This window comes from Polypterus senegalus, chromosome 1 (assembly GCF_016835505.1).
Source record: "Polypterus senegalus isolate Bchr_013 chromosome 1, ASM1683550v1, whole genome shotgun sequence".
NCBI classification, from domain to species: Eukaryota; Metazoa; Chordata; class Cladistia; order Polypteriformes; family Polypteridae; genus Polypterus; species Polypterus senegalus.
In genome coordinates this window covers 104,383,390-104,406,074 of record NC_053154.1, presented here as the reverse complement: position 1 = coordinate 104,406,074, position 22,685 = coordinate 104,383,390, and the positions used below count along the sequence as shown (strand labels likewise).

Sequence of the window (22,685 nt, the reverse complement as noted above, 5' to 3'; positions counted from 1 at the left end):
TTTGATGTCACGGTGGTTAGTGTTGCTGCCTTATAGACCCAGCAGCCTGACTTTGAATTCCACACCTGTTATTGTTTGTGTGTAACTTGCACATTCTCCACTTGTCTGCATGAGCATTTCGTCCACATCCAATAGACTGTGCCCACAGGGTAATTCTTAATTGGCACTGAGAGTGTGCAAGAGTTGGAGTTGGTTCCTGCCTTGTGCTCAATGCTGCCAGGATATGACCCGGTTTTGTGCCACCCTAAACTGGATTAACTGATGTTTCACAATATTATGTTGATACATTTTACCTTATTATAGTTTCCATGTTAGTCTTAAAAACTAATTTCAGGCAAATTTCAGGTAGCCAGAAGAAGCTTTTTTACTGGTTCTTTATCTGTGTTTATTTTCTGAATAGTGTAGGCTGTGCATCAAATGAATAGCATATTTGTGTTTTTATTTGTGGGTGGCATTGGTTACTCTCTGACTGGGAGTGTCTACCTCTTAGAGAGGTGACATTAATAAATAATTAATTATTTATAGCAACGCGTACGTAAATTAAACAAAATATATCTTTTTACAACAAAAAGAAAATTCATACGATTTTTACATTGAATTCTAATAAAAGAATACCCACAAAAAAGGTGTATGTACAAATTTAAAATTTAATCACATTCGCAAAAGGCATACCCAAAAAAACCCTCAAAATTTTTTACTTCAACTGTATTTTATAAATTATTACAATAAGTAGGACATCAGAGCACTGTTGTTTGATTTGCATTACAAGTTAAATAATTGGAAGATGGTGAAAGTAGTGGGATTTCATTTGTCTTTGGGGTGAGGGAGGATCATGTTATCATCTACAGGCAGATTTACATCTTGACACCGCTGATAGCGAGTGTTACAAGGAAGACACGTCATAATAAAAGACTGCAGTGGCTAAAATCTCTGGAACTGTTACTGCAAGTAACTCGTAATGCATGATTAATTATGACATTGTTTCTGATATTTCACACTGATTCATAGACATGCATTGCATTGCACATGAAGTACAAGTTAAACATGATTTTGGTACCCTTTCAATGCAAAGAACATGAGAATATGAACAGGAACACTGCATGAATGTTAACAAACAAACAATAGCATGCACAGCTTGCCTACATTGTACCCCCTTTGAAAATTCACATCATCCTGAAACATTAATTCACAATGGGATTCCAAAATGTCAGTGTGGTTTGCAATGCCTGAAATGCCTATTGATTACTGGGTAGGTGATCGTGATCACTGGGTGGCTCACCCAACAATTTCAGTAGTAGGGAAAACACTGGATGGGGAGGTCTTCCTTTGAAGGGTTTCAGTGAGAGACTACATGATGGTAGAAGGTGCTGATGGGATGCTCACTCTGTGGTGACAATTACAGAATATGATCTGATAAATGTATAAGATGCCAGTTTAAAAACTAATTTTTCACCTGTGGAAAAAATAGACTTGCTTTTCATACGCAAGATGGGTAGAGGTTAGCCACATTTAAGCAGGGCCATGTATTTTAAGTGCCTGCTACATTAAGTTTCCCATATCCTTCAGTTTCTGTTTTGTCTTTTCCTTTGCTCCTTCTTCACTGCTTTATCATCAGTGATTTCTTATTCTCTTTCTCCTTGTCTACATTATTTTTATTTTTGCATTTATTTATATTTCTTACTTTTGTGCCTTATCTACTTCTTTTTCCTCACACTTCTTCTGCTAGATATTTTTAGTACTTCCTTATGCGTATTGCTCTACTTCTGCTTCACTGCATATACTGTAGTGCTTTATTAATAACTCTTTAAATTACTTCTGTGGTTTCCATTCTTAGCACTTCTACATTTATTTCTCCCTGTCTGCTTTTAGTAATTTTACTTTTTCTCTGTCCCTTCTTCTTCCTATCATTTCTACATCTGCTGTCCCCTATGTTTATCGCATCACCCCTTTTCTCTTCAGATTTTCTTCTTGCCTCTTTCTGTTTTTTAATCACTTCTTCATATGGACCTCACCCCGTTCTATGTATTTTCTGTTCTTCTCTCTTTGTTTGACTGCCCTTCTCCCACTGCTTTCATTGTTTATGTCTCTGATCTCTGTGAAATGAGTAACATGTATTCACTTATCTTGACAGTGTCATCTCCATTTCTACACTCTACATGCTAAGCTTGCATAACCACAGTGAGGCCACAGATGGTGGCAGGTAAGTAGACATCCTCACTCCATATACTAAAATCATTTTACTTCTTTTCTTCTAGTGTTACTCAGTTTGAAGCATTTACTTACTTTTTGTAAAAATGTTGTGCAGTAGCAACTAAGTCATACCCAGTTACATGCCTTTTTGAACTGTATGTGTGGTGCTTAAGAACAAGGGAATGTAGACACATATGAAAGCTATCATCGTTTATTTTGAAACTCATAACAAAATGTTAACCAGTACTTCTTCTTCCACAGAAAGACTAATACACTTGTTTTACTTTGAACTCCCCATTTAGGCTTTCACTCTGCTTTACTCCTAGTTTTTAAAATGTGATTTCCTTCTTCCCAAGATCACTCTCTGATTTATGTGCCTCATTCTGAGACCTCAGTATGTTCAATCTCATCTTGTTTCTTTTTTATCCAAACTCTTTTTATTTCTGTCTCTTGCCTTGGCATGTAGTTCAGGTGCCACATCTGTCTTCTGCTTTGTGACTGTGGCCTGGAGGCATGACCCGACTACTATGGTCACCCTCTGTCCTTGGTATGTTCATCTTTTAGTCAGTCTGTCATCAGTGTTCCTTTGTGTAGTGTAGGAGACATATCATAGAAAGTACATTTCAAAAAGTGGCCATGGCCTGTTGAGACAGGGATGCATTTTGTATCTTTAAATAAACTGCAAGTACAGGTCCACCCTTGTCATATACATTCACTCATAGCTACTATCTTCTTCATGTATCCTCTTGCCATTCTTTAGCTGGCTCCCATCCCCACCCCCCATCTTCATACTTATTTGCAGTTGTTTAATCACCATGGCATCATCCCTACGCATTACTAGTGTGTACAATACTAAAATAGTAAGACCCTAATGTTACCATAGTAACTTAACAACTTTTTCTTCAAAGCACTTTGTACCGTTGGAGACTGTTTATATACTAATATAACATTTTTTTTCGATTTTAATAAAAAGCACTTTTTTATTTCCAGTTCATCTACGCATTTTCATTACCAATTCAGTTCACTACCCTATTAGGTTTTCATTTCATTTTACATTTTATATTTTTAATAGCCAATCATAAATCATTTTTAAGGATAAGCATACCTAACTATTGACCAAGCTACAGTTAGGTCCTGAGTGCAACATTAAAGTAAGCAATTTTGACAGATTTTTTAAATGCTACATGGCACAGAACCCAAAGAATCAATTTTGTAGCCATGATTAAATTAACTATCTACTATGTATTTAATACCTGAGGAAATGCTAATAAACTCTAGACTTAATTGTATGAATCTCCATGCTGATTTGGCTCTTTCACTGTCAATGTTTCTACCAGTGTGGCTATGGTTATTTCTTTGGGCAGATGTGCTGAACACACAGGTGCAATCTATGTAATTGAAATTCTGCAGTCAAGCACAGTTGCACAGAAGGTCACATAGATTTAGTTTTCTTTTGAGTTTGTTTCTGTTAGATTGCACGAACCTTGATTCATTTAGAACTTGTTCAAAATTCTGTTACCTGATTAATGTATTTCTCGTGTAAAAACACCTTTAAAAAGTTGAATTAATGTGACCTGATATAATAAACATGATTCCTAATATATGCATTTTTCTGTATAAATTAATGTACAGTATGTATTCCCATAATATTCAAAGTGCCAAGTTCCTGATTAACAAATCTGTTTCTGATTTCTTCTTCAGTGAAGGGACTCCAGAAAAAAATTATTCTCTTAATGGGCCTTCCCAGCGTTCCTCATCAATCTCCTCCACAGGGAATCTTCCTGGAAAACCAGTGCCTTCAAGGTATACAGTGGACACACACACAGTAGTATCACAGTTAAAAGATTTTCTTTTTATCTTCCTGAAGTGTTTTTTTCTGAATAATGAAGTACTGTCATCAGTATTCCATAATTGATACATTTATAACTGTACAAGGTTATTCAAAGCTGACATTTTGTTATTTAAAGTCCTGTATTAACAAACCTTCATAGCCATCAGTCAGCTGCTTTCTTTTATCTTTTTCCATGCATCTCTCTATTATAATAAAAAAATCCTGGGACGAGACGAGACTTTTTAGCCTGTGACGAGATGTGACTTTTTCAGAGAGATACTTTCATGTCCCGCAAGACGAGACTTTGTGCCAAGAGATTGGGGGGTTTTGGGGGGGTTGGTGAGTGAAACGAGCAGGGTGTGAAAAAAATAAGGTACTCCCTAAATAAGTTTATATTGGGAAATGGAGACTTGTCCCCTGTAATTTGTATACATGATATTTGCAGTCTAGGAACTGCTGAGCCAATATACAGGAAAGAAAGAAAGAAATAAAGATAGATAGATAGATAGATAGATAGATAGCGCTTCTACCTCTGATTTCATCACCTGGTCATTGTCCATGCAGAGTTTGTCTCAGGATTATCCGAACCCCCACCCCATCCCCTCATTCCAGAGATTCACAGTTGCAGTCATATGACACTTGTAAATTGCAAATTTGACACCTTCTCTCCATTTTAAGTGAGTTTTCTCTGCAATGGATTCCCTGTTCATAATTGGTTTCTGAGTCTCACTCCATGCTGCCAGGATTGGTTCCAGCTCTCTGTAGTGGTGAATTGAATTAATCGTCTTAGAGACTGTTATGTTTGACTTGTTTATTGTTCATTTTTATTCTGCAGGTCCACTCAAGATTATGTCTCCTTTTCAACAAGCTTTCTTCATTCTACCAGTCCAGACTCACAAGGTGAATTTCATCACTTACTAATAATTAGACAATGTTATTTAGTGGAGTAAGAAACAACATTTTTATACATAAAGGAATCTTAAGTTCAAAGCTCCTTCAGCATGGAATAAAGCAGTAATCCCTTAGTTCAGACTGTAAGTTAAATTCTTAAGAGCACTGCTGGAAGGTTAACATACGGACTTATTTCTGATGTTCTATTTTTCAAAACATAATCTGAAATAATTTATTAGCACCATAGCTTAACTTTGAGTCCCAAATATTGTGCACCTTTCTATGGTTAATAAAAGCTTTACCCCTGTTGTATTTCCTCTTCATAGCCATACCTCTCCAACCCAGTCAGGAACCTTGCTGTCCCAGTACAGCTAGCCAGTCAAGTACTACCCTTTACTTTAACACGAACCAATCCACTGCAGGTAAGAGAACTTGTCCTGTAAATGGGGGGGAGGGATTACTGCTGCCACTGAATAAGTATATTTTCCTCTCTTTATGGTGTCATAATTCAGTGTATTTGTTTCAGCTAATAAAGGTTTAATTCCATTACAAATAACATAAACCTAGGATGTACTTTACAATAATTACACAAATCTAATTTAGCAGTTTTAAGACAATTAGCTCTTCTATTTTGCACTGCATTCAGAAAAAATATGCTTTTTTTTCTAGTAATGTGCTTAGCTCATAAGTGGCTCATGTTCTGAAAATGTATAATTTATCCCAAAATTCACCGTACATAGCTTATTTAATTTGTGAAAATTCTTGCAGATTTGTGTGGTTTTCTAAAGCAACTCCTTAGAAGAGCACGATGCTAGAAGTCATTTAGGTAGAGTTTTATTAATTTTTAGGAACACTGAGGAATTCTAATTTGTATGAAGAATTTTTTTAAATTTTAACTGGCTGTTATCAACTTTACTTATCCATTCATCACTTTTCAGAAACTACTGTATGTAATCCAGGGTGGTATGGGGTAGAAATCTGTCTGGGCAGAATTGGATGCTATGCTAGAACTAGTTCTGATCCCAGTCTGTCTCATCCTTACTTATTCATACATCAATCTAGCAACTAAGCTTGTATATCCAATATCCAATTAATCCCAGCAACATTTGGTGTAAGGAAGGAACTAGCCCTGGATGAGTTCTGTGATACTTCTTAATCTTTATTTGTTTATGTCATAAAGATTAGCACATTTAGTGCAAAACCAGTCCTTGAAAAAATGTATTAATTTTTCTTTAGTCTTTCTGTAACACTGTTATATGGAGACCAAAGGTGCACGAATGTTTCAAGATTTGACCTCACACATGCATTGTACAGCTTACATCTAATGCTTCACTGGATGTAATCTAATATTAACAATTAAAATTTAAGCCCAATTATTTTTATGCAGAATTGTGTAATTAAAGAAACATTTTCAGAATTGTTTTGGTGACCAATATTCATTTGTGAAATCAGTTGCAGAATGCAATCATGTGTATTTATATTTTGTATATAAACAGTTATGACACAGTGGATAACACTGCCTTGCAGCTCCAGATTCATGGCTTAAAATTCTGGCATTATCACTGGCAATGTGAACTTTTCATGTTCTCCTGATATACACATGGGTTATCTCCCATATCCCATTGGATAGTGTGACTGAGTTATTATGTGTATGTAAATGAGTGAGCCCCACATTGGACTGGCATCACATAGCCTTAATTTACTAATAGGATGGGCAATCTATGCCCCAGAATGAGTTTAAACATTTCAGAAAGTTCTGCTTGGCCTGCTTTTCTCAGCTGGACAGTAATTTCAGTATAACATCTTAATGTGTTACAAGATCTTTTTTATGTGTTCCATTTCTATCACCATTTTAGGAGATTACTTGAACTAAATATGACAGGCCAAATGAAATAAAATGTGCATTTCCTGGGGTTTCGATTGGCAAAGCTGCCTTAGGCAAGAACCTAGATGTGGACATTCAGCAGAAAACTCATCAGGCGCCTGACTGGTGTGCTGTGACTGAGAGACCTGACTTTGACATTCTTGTTAATGGAAAGCCTTTGAGTTTCTGCCTTCAGGGACACACTACATCTGAAATAATAAATATGGGTAGTGGACATACATAATGGTACAGATTAATCAAAAAACGAAGTACAGGTTAAAAAAAATCTAGTAAATCATAAAGAAAAGCACAAATCATAACTAGAGAACTCATCACATCGCAAGTACATTCACAAAGAACCACAAGGGACAGGTGGCCTTTCCTCTTGGGGGACCACCCACAAAACACACAGAACATAAATGAAGATACAGTTACATTGAAACTAAGTGAACAACAATATTACCATAAACAAAGTAATCAAAAATGAAGAAGAAAGATGTCAATTAAACCCTGGTTGAAATACAACAAGAAAGGCACAGCTCCCAAAGATGATGGTGCAAAAAAACATAAACGAATCCCTCAATATTTAAGACGTTCATAGGGAAGATAAAAAAAGCAAGAAAATTAATCCTTAATGAAGTAAATTATATATGTTCAAAAACACTTAACTCCCACACCAATATTCAAACTGAAATTTTAATTTCTTTGATTTTACTTGGACAGTACTGTGAGGCAGGAAAGATTTCCAAGTCGAAAATTTTACTAGTTCCTCTTCTAAATGTCATGATGTTGTTTACTGAGATAGAGACAATAATATCTAGATATGCCCCACCTCACTAGGACCTTTTCCATACTCAAACATGTTCTCCAGCTTGTAAATAAAGCAGACGGTAACACATTCTGTTGTTAGTGCCATCCTGAATATTGTTCCTTTAAATAACTGAGTCTCATACTGCATACTATTTCAGTTTCTGCTTTCTGGAAATGATTAAAATAAGCACGCTGAGGTGTTTAGTTTTGCCTGTGGTCCGAGTGATGTCTTTATCTCTGTTAAGCTTTGCAGATAGACTGTTGCACATCACTGTCCCATAGTTCTAACAATTTAAATCTAATGGTTAAGTTAGGAAGTATGTTATAATGAGACCAAAAAATTTGCAGAGATGCACAGTAATAAGCAGTCCTAAACAACCTCAGGTCAGTAATGTGCCTTGTCACCAAAGCAAGTCTGGTGAGAATGAGATGTTTAGTGTTTCTTGTGTTATGCTGTATTTATTCTTCTGAATGAATTGCTTTTTCAGTAAATGCAGTGATTTGTGTCACTTCTCAGAGCTTCAGGAAAGTATTTTTAATTTTTGGTTACAGACATGTCCACAAGTGTTATATTTTTTCCAAATCTCAAAAACATCTGTCCTATCCAAGGTTTGTTCTTGCCTCATGCCTAATGCTGATCAGATAAGTTCTGCTCTCCGTAAAATAATAATGAAAACAGAGAGGGAAATAAATGAATGGATTTCACATAATAGAATTAGAATTGCAGTGGTAATAGACTGCTAATATCTTATCTTGTCTGATTAGGATTTCCTCCATTCCTTAAGAACATTTAAAAAATTATTTTTTTAATGAAAACATCCATTCATCCATTATCCAACCCACTATATCCTAACTACAGGGTCACGGGGGTCTGCTGGCGCCAATCCCAGCCAGCACAAGGCGCAAGGCAGGAAACAGTTTTTTTTTTTTTGTCTGACATGGCAAATCGGCAGTTTTTTTTTTTCTTTTTTTTCATTTTTATTACTATTTAATTTAATATTGTTTCTTTGTATCAGTATACTGCTGCTGGATTATGTGAATTTCCCCTTGGGATTAATAAAGTATCTATCTATCTATCTATCTATCTATCTATCTATCTATCTATCTATCTATCTATCTATCTGTCTGTCTGTCTGTCTGTCTGTCTGTCTGTCTGTCTATCTATCTATCTATCCAGCCCTGGGCAGGGTGAACATTTATAAATGGAAAATAAGTAACACAAAGTTCTATCATAGAAAGAGAGTTGAGTGACTGTTGTGCAGATCCACAGTTCCTAAAAGACTAACTTCCACACCTCCTGCTTTTCCTGCAGAATCAACTACCATATTATCCACTCCTAGCATTAGCAACAAGAAGGCCAAGTCTCGCCAGACTGAGAAGGAAATGCGATACAGAAGCCGTCCAAGTGGGTCAGGTACAAACAGTTACACTCCTGCTGCTCCACTTCATAGTACCCACATTCAAAGCAAGTCCAAAAAGCCACCTGACCTGGGAATGAACAGCAACAATCTACCAGACCATGAAAGGACGATATCCCACCGTAAGCGCAGTGCAAGTAAGTCTTGCTCCACAATGTCACTGTCACCACTGTTCAGGTTTCAGGCTCAATGTAAATTTCTTCTGTAGGATCTCCACCAACTCTGAGGTCCTTGTGGATCGTGGAGATGGGTCAGCCAATCACACAGCAATACTGCCCCCTAGCAGAAAGTTGCAGGTAAGAGAATATGTGTGTTTCTCATTTCTTGTGTAAACAGAAGATCAACAAAAATCTGGGAGCTACAACAAAAGAAAGGGGTCGTTCACATGTCACATTGAGAGTATTTGATTGCCTTAAATGAAATAAAAATATATACCATATATTATATAAAACCTTTAATCGTAATATACAACTGACATTTTGTTGCCACAATGGCTAATCTTGTTTCACCATCTGATTCATGATTTCTTCATTATCAGAAGGTTTTTATATGGAACAGTTAAAAAAATATTTTCCTTAAATTACCTGTTTCAGCAATGTCTGTTTAATTGGTATATTCTGGATCTCTTTCAGGCCTGGAAATTACACATTTGCAATTCCACTCAGAGGCAAAAACATAACAGGAGGTGCCATCACCCTTGAAATGACGTGAGCATCCATTCTTATTTATATCTGTGATGCTGTTTTGTTTTTTTTTTTTTGACATCTCTGTCATGTAGTATTGTAATTTGCTTGTGAATAATTTAATTCCTTATGCCCTATGGGTTTATTGGCATTATTTTGCCAAAAATAATGAAATCCAAGCAATTGCTATTGTGCTGCTTATGTAATAAAGGAGCTCCAAATGACTAAAGAGTAGTGAGTATAACACTTGTATTTTTTAAAAGTTTTCTTTTGTGCCCCAGTCTTTTACCTAGTGTCATATCCTATTGCATTGCAAAGTTATACTGTTTGGCACAAGATGCCTCCCTGTTTGAAAACATTGTGTCTGATTTTACATATATTTACACAGGTGGAATCTCGTTATAACAAAACGCGGGAACATTAAAAATATTTTGTTATGACGAATATGGGTGAAAATAAATATGGATATTAGGCCACTGCCGATTTGCCATGTCTGACAGCAGTGGTGCAAGGACAGGTCCATAGCTGCTCTGCTGCGTCTGGTAAACAGTAAACCAAAGGGCAAAGCAATTGATTGTCCTCTGCTGGATCAGTGTTGCAGTGTACTGTGCTTGTTGCCCAATTTTTAACATTTAACACCAGGCTTCTCCAGGCATTAAATGTAACTTTTTATAGACATACGGGTATGAAAATACAGAATGAAAAACGAGACGTTAGATGTAATTTTTAAAAAGAAATACAGGTACGAACACAGAATGAAACGTTAATTTTTTTTAACAGAAATTCAGGTATGAACACAGAATGAAACAAGATGTTAGATATAACTTTTTTTTAATAAAAATGCAGGTATGAAAATACAGAACGAAAACAATGAGTCGTTAGATGAAGATGAAGACATGATTCCAAAATGCTTTTGCCCCATCATTTTTCTTTAAATTCCAGAATCAGCTTTTTCCAGGATGGTTAATTTTTCTTACAGTATAAACTGACACCATTTCTCATTTTTTTTTGTTCATCTTAAAGAAAACTATCCGCACAAAACACAACTACCTATACGGATACTCGGTGTGTGTGATGTTGCACCTACACGCTTGCCAAGCCTGCCCAAGACTGCCCAGGATCGGAAATTTTGCAACAGGCTGTCTCTCTCTTTGGGACAACCTGTTGTAGGGTTCCCGAGTCTCAGTGCAGAAAGTGTATTTTTTGCATCGCTTTATTATCTTTGTTGGCCACTTCTGGTTGAAAAAACATTTGTTATACTGAGATTTACATTTAGATAAAACAAGATTCTTTTAACATAATGTTCTATGAATGGTTTTCTGGGCCCCCAAAAAGTGAAAATTTCCTTACTTTGGTATTCGCTATAACAGGATTTAACCTGTGTGTGTGTGTATATATATATATATATATATATATATATATATAGATATATATAGATATATATATAGATATATACAGTACACCTAGAGTAGGTTTGCAGTATTCATTCATACTTACCCATGAACTTCTTTTTTTTGGGGTGTAGTAAAGGAAGAGGTTTTTGAGAGGAAGTCACACACAGTGAATGAATTTGAGGAGTTTATCTCACAGGCATTTATAGACATTGATGCTAACCAGAATTTGTCTTTTACTGTGTGTCACAATGTCAGGGACATTGATTGATGAAGGACATTTTGAGCACCTTAGAGACTAAACATGACCCGATGAGTAATGTAAACCTGCTCAAATCCTGTACAATAAAAAGAAATAACAAATAAATACTGTATACTAACTTTTGCCCCCCCGTATGTATATACACACACATTATACTGTATATCACTCTGAAGCAACAAATAAACAATTTGTAACCATTTACATATCACTGCCTACTCATCCAGACCTTTATTTTCACATTTATTTTTTATGCCAGTTGTTGAAACCATTTCTGTTAACCACTAGACAGAGAAACCTTTCATTTTGTACACTAGAATGTTTTTTTTTTGTGCAATGAACACATCTTCTCCTGCCTTCTGTTCATTTGTTCATTTAATTTTGTTGTTTTTGCTTTTTCTTGCACTTCACATCTGGAGTAAACTAAGTACATACATACATTTTCATACCACCATCTTCCAGTGGTCCCCCATGAAAGTTTGCACAGTTAGTGACATTTGGTCAAAATGGGGAGAGGGGTCCTCAAGTGAGACTTTGAGCTGGTACAGTTTAACATTACTTTATGGAAGCTGAAACTGGAAAAGCGCTGCTTAGAAAACTAACATAGGGAGAATGTGCTGCAGACAGGATCCACATATGGTAATTGAACCAATGACACTTGTATGGTAAAACTGCACACTCTTCAAAGTTATACTAAGCAGTACTCACAAATCAAGCATATTATCATGTCCTTCAGCAAACACATCATTCTCAATAAAGTCAAAACTTTGACTCATGGTCTTCATATTTCATATCATAGCATTTTGTAACTTTGCTAGGACTTCTTCAACCATATTTTGTCTTTTTTGAAGACATTCCCCTAGTACAAACTTCAAGTCTTATCGCACATCAAAAAACAGTCCCCTTGTAGTCTCACAGAAGCTTTGTGCATAACAATGTGTAAAGATGCATAAAAATGAACTGTCACACATGCAATATATTTCACGTTTTTCATGTACAGCTGTGACATGTAGTGACCAATCATAGACAACATCATTGAAAAGGTCTGAAACTCAGCTGCCCAATGGTAATTAGTCTTTTACTGTACATGGTTCAACGTGATTTTTGATTAAAACAGAGTCATTCAGCTGTGCATCACTGCTCGCCTGAAACAGAGCAAACAACATGGAAACTAATGATTTCTTTAAAAGAAGACAACCTTGGGTATGTAAAACACCATTATTGGTTTTGACTGACTTGTGTCTTTATTGCAACATACACAAACATCTTTGAAATATGGGGGTGTCCTGTTTGCAGGAAACCTCATGCATAAGTGGATACTGCTAAGGTGTTTGTATCTTCATATGAACCATGCATCAGGTTCAGCCAACTCATGGACACAATGAAAGGGTTTTAGGCCTCCACAGATAACCCACATAGCAGGCCAGAACCTTCAGTGGCCAGCCCATAAAAGGCCCATCCCAATCCAGCTGGTTTCACAGGTACTACTAGCTGGCTTCTGCGGTGTAGCTTTTAAACTTCAAAGTAAATCTTAAAGTCCCTAAATATCATAAATTCCTTTACAGAGGGAGAAACTTAAAAAAGTTCTTTGATTATAGTGACAAACTAAAATGATGAATTTTTATAAAAGAATGGTTTATTAAAAAAAATAGAAAAACACAAAAAAGGAGAAAAATAAGACAAGGATGTAGGATGTTGCCCAAAAAAAATCCAACGCATACAAGTCCCAATGCACAATCTAAGAGCAGAATCCAATAAACAGTAGCACAAAAAAATTCAAGAACCAGACAAGTCAACAAATTACAATACACATTAAACTCCAGCACAAAATTAATGATCGGCTACTGAATCTTTTTCTCAAGGCAGAGTGAGGACCTAGCAGCCGTGATGTCAAGGGTAGTCCCACTTTTGGGACTCCACAAACAAAGAACAAGGAAGAACAGTAAAGAGAAAGTACATAAGTAATAAACAAAAAAGTAGAAATACCACAGAAACATAAAATAATAATTCAAAATTAACAAAAACTACAGAATATACATAAAATCCATTGTAAAAACTCTGGCTGTAATATAATACTAATAGAGTGAGAGTATATTCTCTTAAACTATTTTCTACTCCTCCAGCTATACAATAGTGCAGTAGTTTGGCAGGAGATTTCCATATAGTGAGGAGTGTAGAGTTGAGACAGCAAAGTGGTGAACATTTTCCAGCTTCTTGAGTAGAGTTCTAACTGATAATTGTGAAATAACCACACAATTTAAACAATTAATTGTGTCTCTATTTTGCATGTTTAATGTACCTTTTCCAGTCTTCTTTGGAGTTCACTTAGTTACTTATAATCAGTATAACCAAGCTTTATTGCTTTATTCAGGTCATCGTCACCTATGCTGGTGTTGCTTTGTGGAGTCAATCACGGACGGCCATGTGCCAGCAGCCTGGTTCCTCAGAAGAGACTAGAAATCACTCAGACACAGGTATCTTGATAGCTGAAACTTAAATTATAAGTTAAGTAAGTTAGGAAAATGAGAAACATAATCTACACAGAAAAACTGTATACCATCTCCCTTTTACCAGAACAGAATGCTGTAATCAATTATGTAAACCACTCAGTCAGACTAGGAGTATAGAGCATAAGGAAAACAAAAGACAATCATTTATAATAAAATGAAAAACAAGTGGTGTAACATAACAATAATTATACTAGTGTGTGCTTGGTGTGTGTGTGTGTGCCCTGCAGTGGGCTGGCGCCCTGCCCAGGGTTTGTTTCCTGCCTTGCGCCCTGTGTTGGCTGGGATTGGCTCCAGGCAGACCCCCGTGACCCTGTAGTTAGGATATGGTGGGTTAGATAATGGATGGATGGATAATAATAATAAAAAGCAGAATAAAATATATATTTATATAAATTCAAACCTCATTAAACACACTGACTACAGTGACACACTGAATATTGATTGATCTTCATTGCTGTTCACAGTATAGGATACTGTAAATGTGCATGTGAGTGTGTTGAATATAAGTCAAGTATTTCTTATTTTTATTTATCACATTGTACACTGCACCATTACATGGACCTTTACAAAGCACACAAAAATAAAATTCATTTGGAAGGCACTGTCTCTGTATGCCTTAGCAGAGTCATTGTCCCATTTGTCCAATATGATCAGATCATATTCATTATTAGGTGGTATAGTAGCACAGTATTTAGCACTGCTGATTTATGGAGTCAGTTCAGATACTATCAGATAATTCAGATACTATTAGTGTGGAGACGTGCAGGTCAGGTTAAATGGCAACTTCAGATTAGCCCAGTGTGTGTGGGTATGTGTATATGAGTGGGTCCTGGGATGGACTGTTCCTGGCTCCTGCCTTGTGCCTAATGCTGCTGGACTAAGCCCAAGCCTCTTTCAATGCAGAGCTGAATTAAGTGGCTCTAAATTGTTCCGTTTTGCTGCAAATTAAATATTTCATTCTCTCTCTCTCTTCTTTTGCTTTTGTCAGGGGATCGATCACCAGTGGCCTTTAATGGTTGCTCCATTCCACAACCTCTCATACCACTTTCGTGTGTCGGAATCTGTAAGTAATTGTTAGACTCTCCTGTGTTTATTGGTTTGTGTCTAACATCGAATATGTGTTATCCTGAAGAAAAAAATTATTTCTACCTGTGACGTTTGATAGAGTATGGATGTCAGCTCACACATTATCTTAATTTCTTTAAACTCCAAGAGGTATGTTTGAGATATTTTACCATAATAGTTTTTAACTTTAGTCCTTGGGGACCCCTGTGGCTGCTTGTTTTTATTTCAATTAACTTCATAAACATTTTTTATTTTTTTAAATGATCTGATTCTTTAGCAAGAGGCAATTTTTTATTCTGTTATTCTAACAAATTCTGATTTGTTTCTATTTTTCCAAAACTTGAACTGCATAAAGGAATACTCTACTTAAAATATGTTACTTACCCCATGCAGTTTATAGTGTTGGCTGTTTTAATGTAGAATGAGAAAAAACAGTTTTTGATTTAATAAAACATTATAGCGATCCATTTTGTCTAAAGACAAACAGTGTGACAAACATCCATGGAAAAAAGAAAAACGTGTCACATATTCAATGAGTCAGTGAACCTGGAAAATGCTCAATGTGCAAAATACATGCATGTTTTGCTAGCATATTATTAATACATACTTTTACAAAAAAAAAAAAAAGCATATCCTGTAGGTCATAAAGGTTATTGTTTTAAACCCCAGTATGGGACCACTTCTGGCCAAGCCCTAGAATAGCATTCCAGGTCAGGTCCCTTTGCACCAAATGCAAGAAGCTAGAGCTCCTTCTAGTGACACAGTCTTCTGCAAACCAGTCTTAATTTTGGTAAAGGTTAGGCAACCCTATCAAGGGCTTGTTTGTCTACCCTCTTGTGCCCTGTGAAAACAAAATATAACACAATTATACCTCATTGTACTTCATTCTCTTCTCCTGCAGCCATGGGGGTCCCTGAGGACTTAAGTTGAAAATCACTGCTCTACTATATTTTTTTGAAAATCTTTGTGTAATATACCGTGTGGAACGAGCCCCGGACACAGACAGGCAGACATGTTATGCACCACCACACGTTTATTTACACTATTTACAAAGTTCATAAGTGCAACACAAACCCCACAAGTCCCCAAAGTCCAGGCCTCTCACACACACTGCCTTTCTTCAGGCCGCCTCCACTCTCACTTCTCCTGCTTCGTCCTCTCCTCACCCGACTCCAGCCTCGAATGAAGGGAGACGGCCCCTTTTATCCACACCCGGATGTGCTCCAGGTGCTCCCCGGCAATCTCCCACCGACACGCCCCAGTGTGGCGGAAGTGCTGGCTGTACTCCCGGAAGCACTCCGGTTGTCCCTGTTTCTTTTCCCCCCAGCACTTCCTGGTGTGGCGGAAGTGCTGAGGTCCAGGGCTCCCAAGGCATTGGAGCGCCCCCTGGCGGTGACCACGGGCCCCTACAGGGCTGGGCTTCCAAGACCTCTACCCGTGGCCCCCAACACAACCAGGGCGGTCGCCCCCTCGTGGTCTGGAGGAGGCGCAAGCCCTCCTCCGGTCCTCCTGGGCGTCCCAGCTGGGTACCACCCCCAGTCGTCCTCCACAACCGTTAAAGGGGGACTAGAGCCCAACATCCTAGTAAAACCAGACATAAGGCAGTTACATTTGGACTGTGATCCTCACTTATTGCTGATGAATGTGGATGTTTTCAGCATAATACCGAGTACCAAACAAAGCATATTTACTGTTAATTAAAGGAAAGTGTTGAATCAGGAACCTCTCATAGCTCACAAATAATGGAATATGTGAAGCCACTCAGAGGCTATCTAAACAAGCCAGACCCCTACCTATTGCGCTGGCTACACTCCAAGCACTCTCTCTTTCATCAAATTCCAGCATCCTTTTCCTCCTACCATTCGAGTGTTCTGTGTCCCCACCCAAGGTCATACAGGATAGGATGCAGGCAGCGTGGAATGGGTGGAGAAGAGTGTCAGGAGTAATCTGTAATAGACGGGTATCAGCAAGACTGAAAGGGAAGGTCTATAGGATGGTAGTGAGACCAGCTATGTTATATGGGTTGGAGACGGTTGCACTGACCAGAAAGCAGGAGACAGAGCTGGAGGTGGCAGAGTTAAAGATGCTGAGATTTGCATTGGGTGTGATGAGGATGGGTAGGATTAGAAATGAGTACTTTAGAGGGTCAGCTCAAGTTGGTTGGGAGACACAGTCAGAGAGGCGAGATTGCGTTGGTTTGGACATGTGCAGAGCAGAGATGCTGGATATATTGGGAGAAGGATGGTAAGGATAGAGCTACCAGGAAGAGAAAAGAGAAGAGAAGGTTTATGGATGTGGTGGGGAGGACATGCAGGTGATAGGTGTAACAGAACAAGATGCAGAGGATAGAAAGATATGGAAGAAGATGATCCGCTGTGGCAACCACTATTGGGAGCAGCCGAATGAAAAAGAAGAAGAATTAGGTAACAATATCAACGGCTTGGTTGTCTACACTCTTGTGTCCTGGAAAAACAAACTATAACACAATTATACCTCATCGTACTTCATTCTCTTTTGTAAAGTTGCCCTTGTTTGTAGTCTTTCTAGCGCACTCCATTCACATATACACAAAGCACACACCACACACTGCTGGTGTCAACTCCACTAAACTAACAATGCGGCTTATGTTGTCTTTGCCAGCACCGGGTGATTTAGGGCCCAGGCCTTGGACAGTCATATCTTTGTCCCAAAGCAGTCCTCTGATACATCAGCATTTCTGAATCTTTTTGAAACGATACTTCAGAATGCAATTTCAGAATTTTACAGATTACAATTCATCCACTCATCCATCTTCAAACCTGTGTAATTCAACTTATTTTGGCTGCACCATCGTCAAGACAAGAACTAACTTTCTGAAAGGGGCATAAGCCCATCAGAGGGCAGACTCAAACACACCCCCCACCTTACCACTTACTCTTAAAAGTTGAACACAGTGTGGACAGTTAATGTAACAAGCATGCCTTTGGGATGTAGAAAAAAAAATCAGGACATCCAGGCAAAAAGCTCTGCAGATACAATTGAGGAAGAATGTAAAACTCCAGAGAGTGATATGTCCTGGATTTGAGCCCAGGAGCTGTGAGACTGTAGAATTTACCACTGTTCCACCAACTCTTACTACTGTACAAAGGACTGTAATTATCACTGACTACTTTGATGTAATCATAAGAAACACAGAGATAGATTTCATTTTCAGCGTGTTAAGCACATCCAGAGCAGCAAGATAGAAGAACCATCAACGGCCCTCATCTCAGTCCCAGACCTGTCCTGTTAACCTGTATGGTTAAACTGAGGAGGCTGAGAGATGTTTTGTTATGAGACAGAGACGGCGGTAAATATCCCGAAAGTGTCAAGTTCACATGACTGCACTGTGACATTCTTGTGTTTTGTTCTTTGGCAGCAGCACGTGGCCTGTGATTCTAAGAATGGAGAGGATGGACGCATGTTTACCGACTACTACTTCCGATTCCTGCAAGTCTGCGTCTGAGAGACAGTCGAAGGAAAGCATCCTGGGAAAGAAAATACTTGGCTTGGACCTCCTTGCATCAGCTACATTCTGTCATACAACCTTTATTCCCCCCCTCCCCACTCCTCCATTTGGGGCTACAGGATTTGGCTCACAGTTAAAGGAGTCCAGTTCGCCATTCTGTGCCTTCATGAAAATGTATACTTATCGTTGCACCGTCATAGTTTGGGGACAACATTTTCATCCCTGCAGGTAGCCTCCTTCCTGCTCAAGCTCTTATTGTGAGCACAGCCGCTGGGTATGCACTGAACAGTTAGTGCCAAAGAACTTGAAAGAGGATGACGAAGATAAAATGATGAGAAAGACCAAAGCAGACTATCACAGCCTTGCATTGGATGGACAGTGAGGTCAAAAGGGGTGGAAGATATGTAGTTGGCATTTGGTTTAATCCCTCCCTTTTCTGCAAAAAAATATTTATATTTAATTGTGTTATTTTTGTTATGCCAAGTAGAATTAGTTCATTATTTAGAGGTATGGCTACCAGCCTAACTGGTAGGAGAAACCTGCCCAACGCCAAATATGGGTAATTAATTGCACTTAGAAGATGCTTTTATTTCATTCATTGATCAACACTGCTGTCCTTGTTTATCCCTGACCAATAACTGGATTATTTAAAGCTTTTACACTGGAGAGTACTGGTCAGAACTGGCAATTAGCAAAACCTGCATATCCTACTGCAGTTACACTGGATTGAAAGTGCTGTCATCTCATTCAGCTAGTCTAGGGTTTGAGCGGCCATGCCACGGAACCTCAGCCCTGTTCACAAAGCTGTGTGTTGGTACACTGGAACTTTGATCGTTTCTCATCGAAAGCCACCTCCAGTATCGGGTAGAATACTGGACTCGTACTTGCATGTGGTGGCAAGGCCTTGATTTGTGATAAAACACAGTGGTTGCTTCTTCAAACTTGGGGTGAGCTGCCGATGTTACTCTGAGCCGTCAGCCTTGTGTGTGTTGGAAAGAAGAGGTGCACAGCTTAGAAGTGAGGAACTCTACATAGCCCACTTTTCTCGGGTGAAAAACAAGTCCGTCATAGGAAGTCTGCTAGCATTAGCCAGCATCTGTGCTGTACATTGTGCATTGGCTTAAAGAATTATTATATTTTCAGGTCACAGCTGGAGCGATGACAGGCGCTTCAAACTTCTGCTTGTTTTTTAATGACTTTCTGCGTTTTGTGTAGTCTTCTTCTGTTTTAATACACTCTGATTTCCTTATTTGACATTGATCACAATGACACATCTGACTCAGATTCATGGGGGATGAAGACCCAGATGAAGACATATTGCTTACAGTGGTCTGTTTTGTATTTTTCTTTCCCCTATTCCATCATGCCCAGCTCTCTAGTTCTAAAAATCCACGATTTCTCTAACTAATTGGAGAAATGCGAACCTTAATAGTGAAACATGACAAGGTTGTGGAGATACCATAGGAAAACATTAGCCTTGATGACCTCCTGCTGGGACAGGACTACCACAGACCCGAGCCACTACCTTCCATGTTCACCTGTAACACAAGTAACGTTTTTAAGTATCGATTATAACCCAAATTATTAAAATGGTTTTTCAGACATTGGAAGACAAGCAGAGGTTCCTCAGCTCAGATGAGATTCGTCAGCCATGGACTTAAGAATCCATGTTATGAAAGAAGCGGCCATAGTGAGAAAGAAAAGGTCTTCTTGTCTGTTTTGCTTTAATCATCCAACTACATGGTCAATGAGTACAACAGATTGCATTTATATATATATATATATATTTTTTTCTTCTTTAAACACTGTCAATACTCTCTAAAAGCACTACTTATTAAACGCCTTACACTATTTATGACTGATCATATATCAATGCACAACTTAGATAGAGAAAACTGATGATAGCATAAAGTGCCAAGACATAAAATGTTTATTTTTTCTAAACATAGGAATATAGCATTTTGTAATAGGTTGTTTTTTAGCCAATAGGAGATGCCACATAGGAATAGTTGCCATTCTGCTGTGACGAGTCTGCTCTCACAGCTGCACTGAACACACTCGCCCGCTCACTCCGACATCTGCGCCTTTCCTCCACACTTTACCTCCATTAAGTGAGCGCACTAGGGAAAACCTTCTACATCCATGTGGACGGTGGTTCATGTGAGCTCTACTAGCACATCAGTTGATCTGCTCCCACCCTGCTTTCTAGGTAGACGCTGTGGAAAGCCCCAGTCATTTGGGGGCCCTGCGCCCTCTGAAACACATTCGTCTGCAGATTTTACAGTGCGTTGTTTTGTGCTGAAACGACGTATAACTAACCTTTTTCTGGATCATACATAAACCAAAATTAAAGAGCAATCCAATTTCTGTCAGGACAATATCGTTTTTGAACGTCACACTTTCCAAGGTGCAAAGAAAGGGGCCAAATTATTATTTTTTATTATTATAATTATTCAACCTTCAAAATTTTAAATAACCTTTTAAAAATTGCATCTGAAAATAAACCACTGAGCAACTTAAAGATGTACTAAACAGGATATAAAGCTTAAAGCTATTGTAAATATGTATTTTATCTGCTGTTGCAATCAAATCTGTTTAATTTTTAAAGCACTAATTTCTACTTTTATTTTTACAATCACTGATTTTTTTAAAATCATTTGTATATGACAACAGACTACTTGTGTGTTATGTATCCTACTTAGTAGTGAGATGGCGCCCTCTAGTGGGCTGAGCCTGTAATTAGTATTTTTGTTCTGTTACTGCTCTAAATATTTATTGTGTCCTTATTTCACCAACTCGGTTCGTCTTTGTGGAACTGGAAAAACTTTTAACTCCTTACTTGATGCTTCCGTGCGTTGTTAACATGCTCTGTTTTACGTTGTATTGTCCTTTTTTAAAAATACAATATGATTTATTCTCAGTTTTCTGGATTTTTTTTTTTTTTTGGTGGAGGGGGATTCGATTGCATTCCTAAGGCTCTAATGTATGGTTTTATTCTGGGTTATTTCACTAAAATCGTCCCATCCCATTTTCTTGATCTCAGTACACCTTTTCTTAAATTTCTGGAAGTCATTTCCTACTTGTTATCATGCTCAGTCGGTTACTTTCTTTCTCATTCTTCGACAATGTTTGGAATAAACTAATTTATGGTCTACAGATGTGACCTTTTCACTAATAAAACAAATTTTATAGGTTCAGAGGAGAATTTAACTTGACTTAAAAGAACGAAGGTCCTTGAGTAATGGAGCACCGTGCATTTTAGTGAAAAGGCCACAGTTTATTTGTTTGGACTCTGCTGTTTTCTCTAATTTTAATTACAATATAAATGGATTATTTTTATTTATTACTAAATAAAGTAATACTTACTAAGTAAGTTGACCTTTTGTGCCGTACAGAGCTATGCTGGCTGATGCCACTACCTCACAGTTCCACAAGGCTCTTAGTGTAGAGTTTGCACGTTCTCCCTGGAGCTGGGGGCCACTTCTCGAAGACGTGTATGTCGTGTTCATTGGCAACTCCGTGTTTGCCCAAAATTAGTGAGTGTCTGTAAGCCTCAGCCTGGACGGTGTCTTACACTCAGTGCTGCATGGATAGGGTCAACTCCATGAGAAGTTTGGATGAAGCTGCAGTGCATTTAATAACTCTGTTCCATCCATATTTTTTATTTGGCTGACACCTTTATGACAACTTACAACATTTTGAAACATAATTGGTTAAATGTCTGTTTTTCCATGTGGAGCACTGGCAGGGGAAGTGACTTGCTCATGTTCACACAGCGTCCGTAGCACAATTTGAAGCCACTACCTCAGAGACTGAAGCCCAAAGCTTTAACCAGCATACCACACTGCCTGCCAAGAACACTCTTCTAAAGTATCGTGTGTTCCAAATGATTTGGTCGATACTAACAGTTGTGAGTGCACCCAAATGATTGACACAGTTCAAACTCAGAACCCTCTTGTTCAAAGAGAGCATTGCAGGGCACCACAGTGATGCTCGTTGCAAGACAAATGAATGTATAATAGCCTGAGAGTTGCTGAAGTCAACTGTATTTATCTTAGAGGCTTGTACAACCCTACAGCAACAGAACTATTTGAGTCGCATGATGAAGTGTTGGCAGTGTGGAGAGGCATCCAGTTGGGTTGATTTCCCTCAATGAGTGATGGTATGAACCTGCATATTCTCTCCTGTCCATTTAGAGGTTTTGCCCACATCCCAAAGATGACTGACAGCTCTGAATTTGGCCATGAGTGGGCATGGCACTAAATTGAAATGCAGAATAAATTGAC

At 38.1% G+C, this 22,685-nt stretch overlaps 1 protein-coding gene across 6 annotated transcripts in view; it reads left to right on the top strand.

The window, feature by feature from the left end:
* myrf (myelin regulatory factor) overlaps window positions 1–21,319 on the top strand; it is a 161,702-nt gene extending 140,383 nt beyond the window's left edge. For 3 of the 6 annotated variants that reach the window (XM_039755331.1, XM_039755320.1, XM_039755366.1), the window contains 11 exons: window positions 2,132–2,200; window positions 2,657–2,737; window positions 3,892–3,993; window positions 4,857–4,921; window positions 5,239–5,334; window positions 8,899–9,141; window positions 9,213–9,300; window positions 9,637–9,711; window positions 13,709–13,811; window positions 14,836–14,910; window positions 18,310–21,319. In XM_039755331.1, coding sequence (XP_039611265.1) covers window positions 2,132–2,200; window positions 2,657–2,737; window positions 3,892–3,993; window positions 4,857–4,921; window positions 5,239–5,334; window positions 8,899–9,141; window positions 9,213–9,300; window positions 9,637–9,711; window positions 13,709–13,811; window positions 14,836–14,910; window positions 18,310–18,396 — 1,084 coding nt within the window. In that variant the 3' untranslated portion in view covers window positions 18,397–21,319. The remainder of the gene's footprint in view (window positions 1–2,131; window positions 2,201–2,656; window positions 2,738–3,891; window positions 3,994–4,856; window positions 4,922–5,238; window positions 5,335–8,898; window positions 9,142–9,212; window positions 9,301–9,636; window positions 9,712–13,708; window positions 13,812–14,835; window positions 14,911–18,309) is intronic. The other 3 variants (XM_039755349.1, XM_039755339.1, XM_039755357.1) reach the window with 3 other exon arrangements.
* The last annotated feature ends 1,366 nt before the right edge of the window (window positions 21,320–22,685 follow it).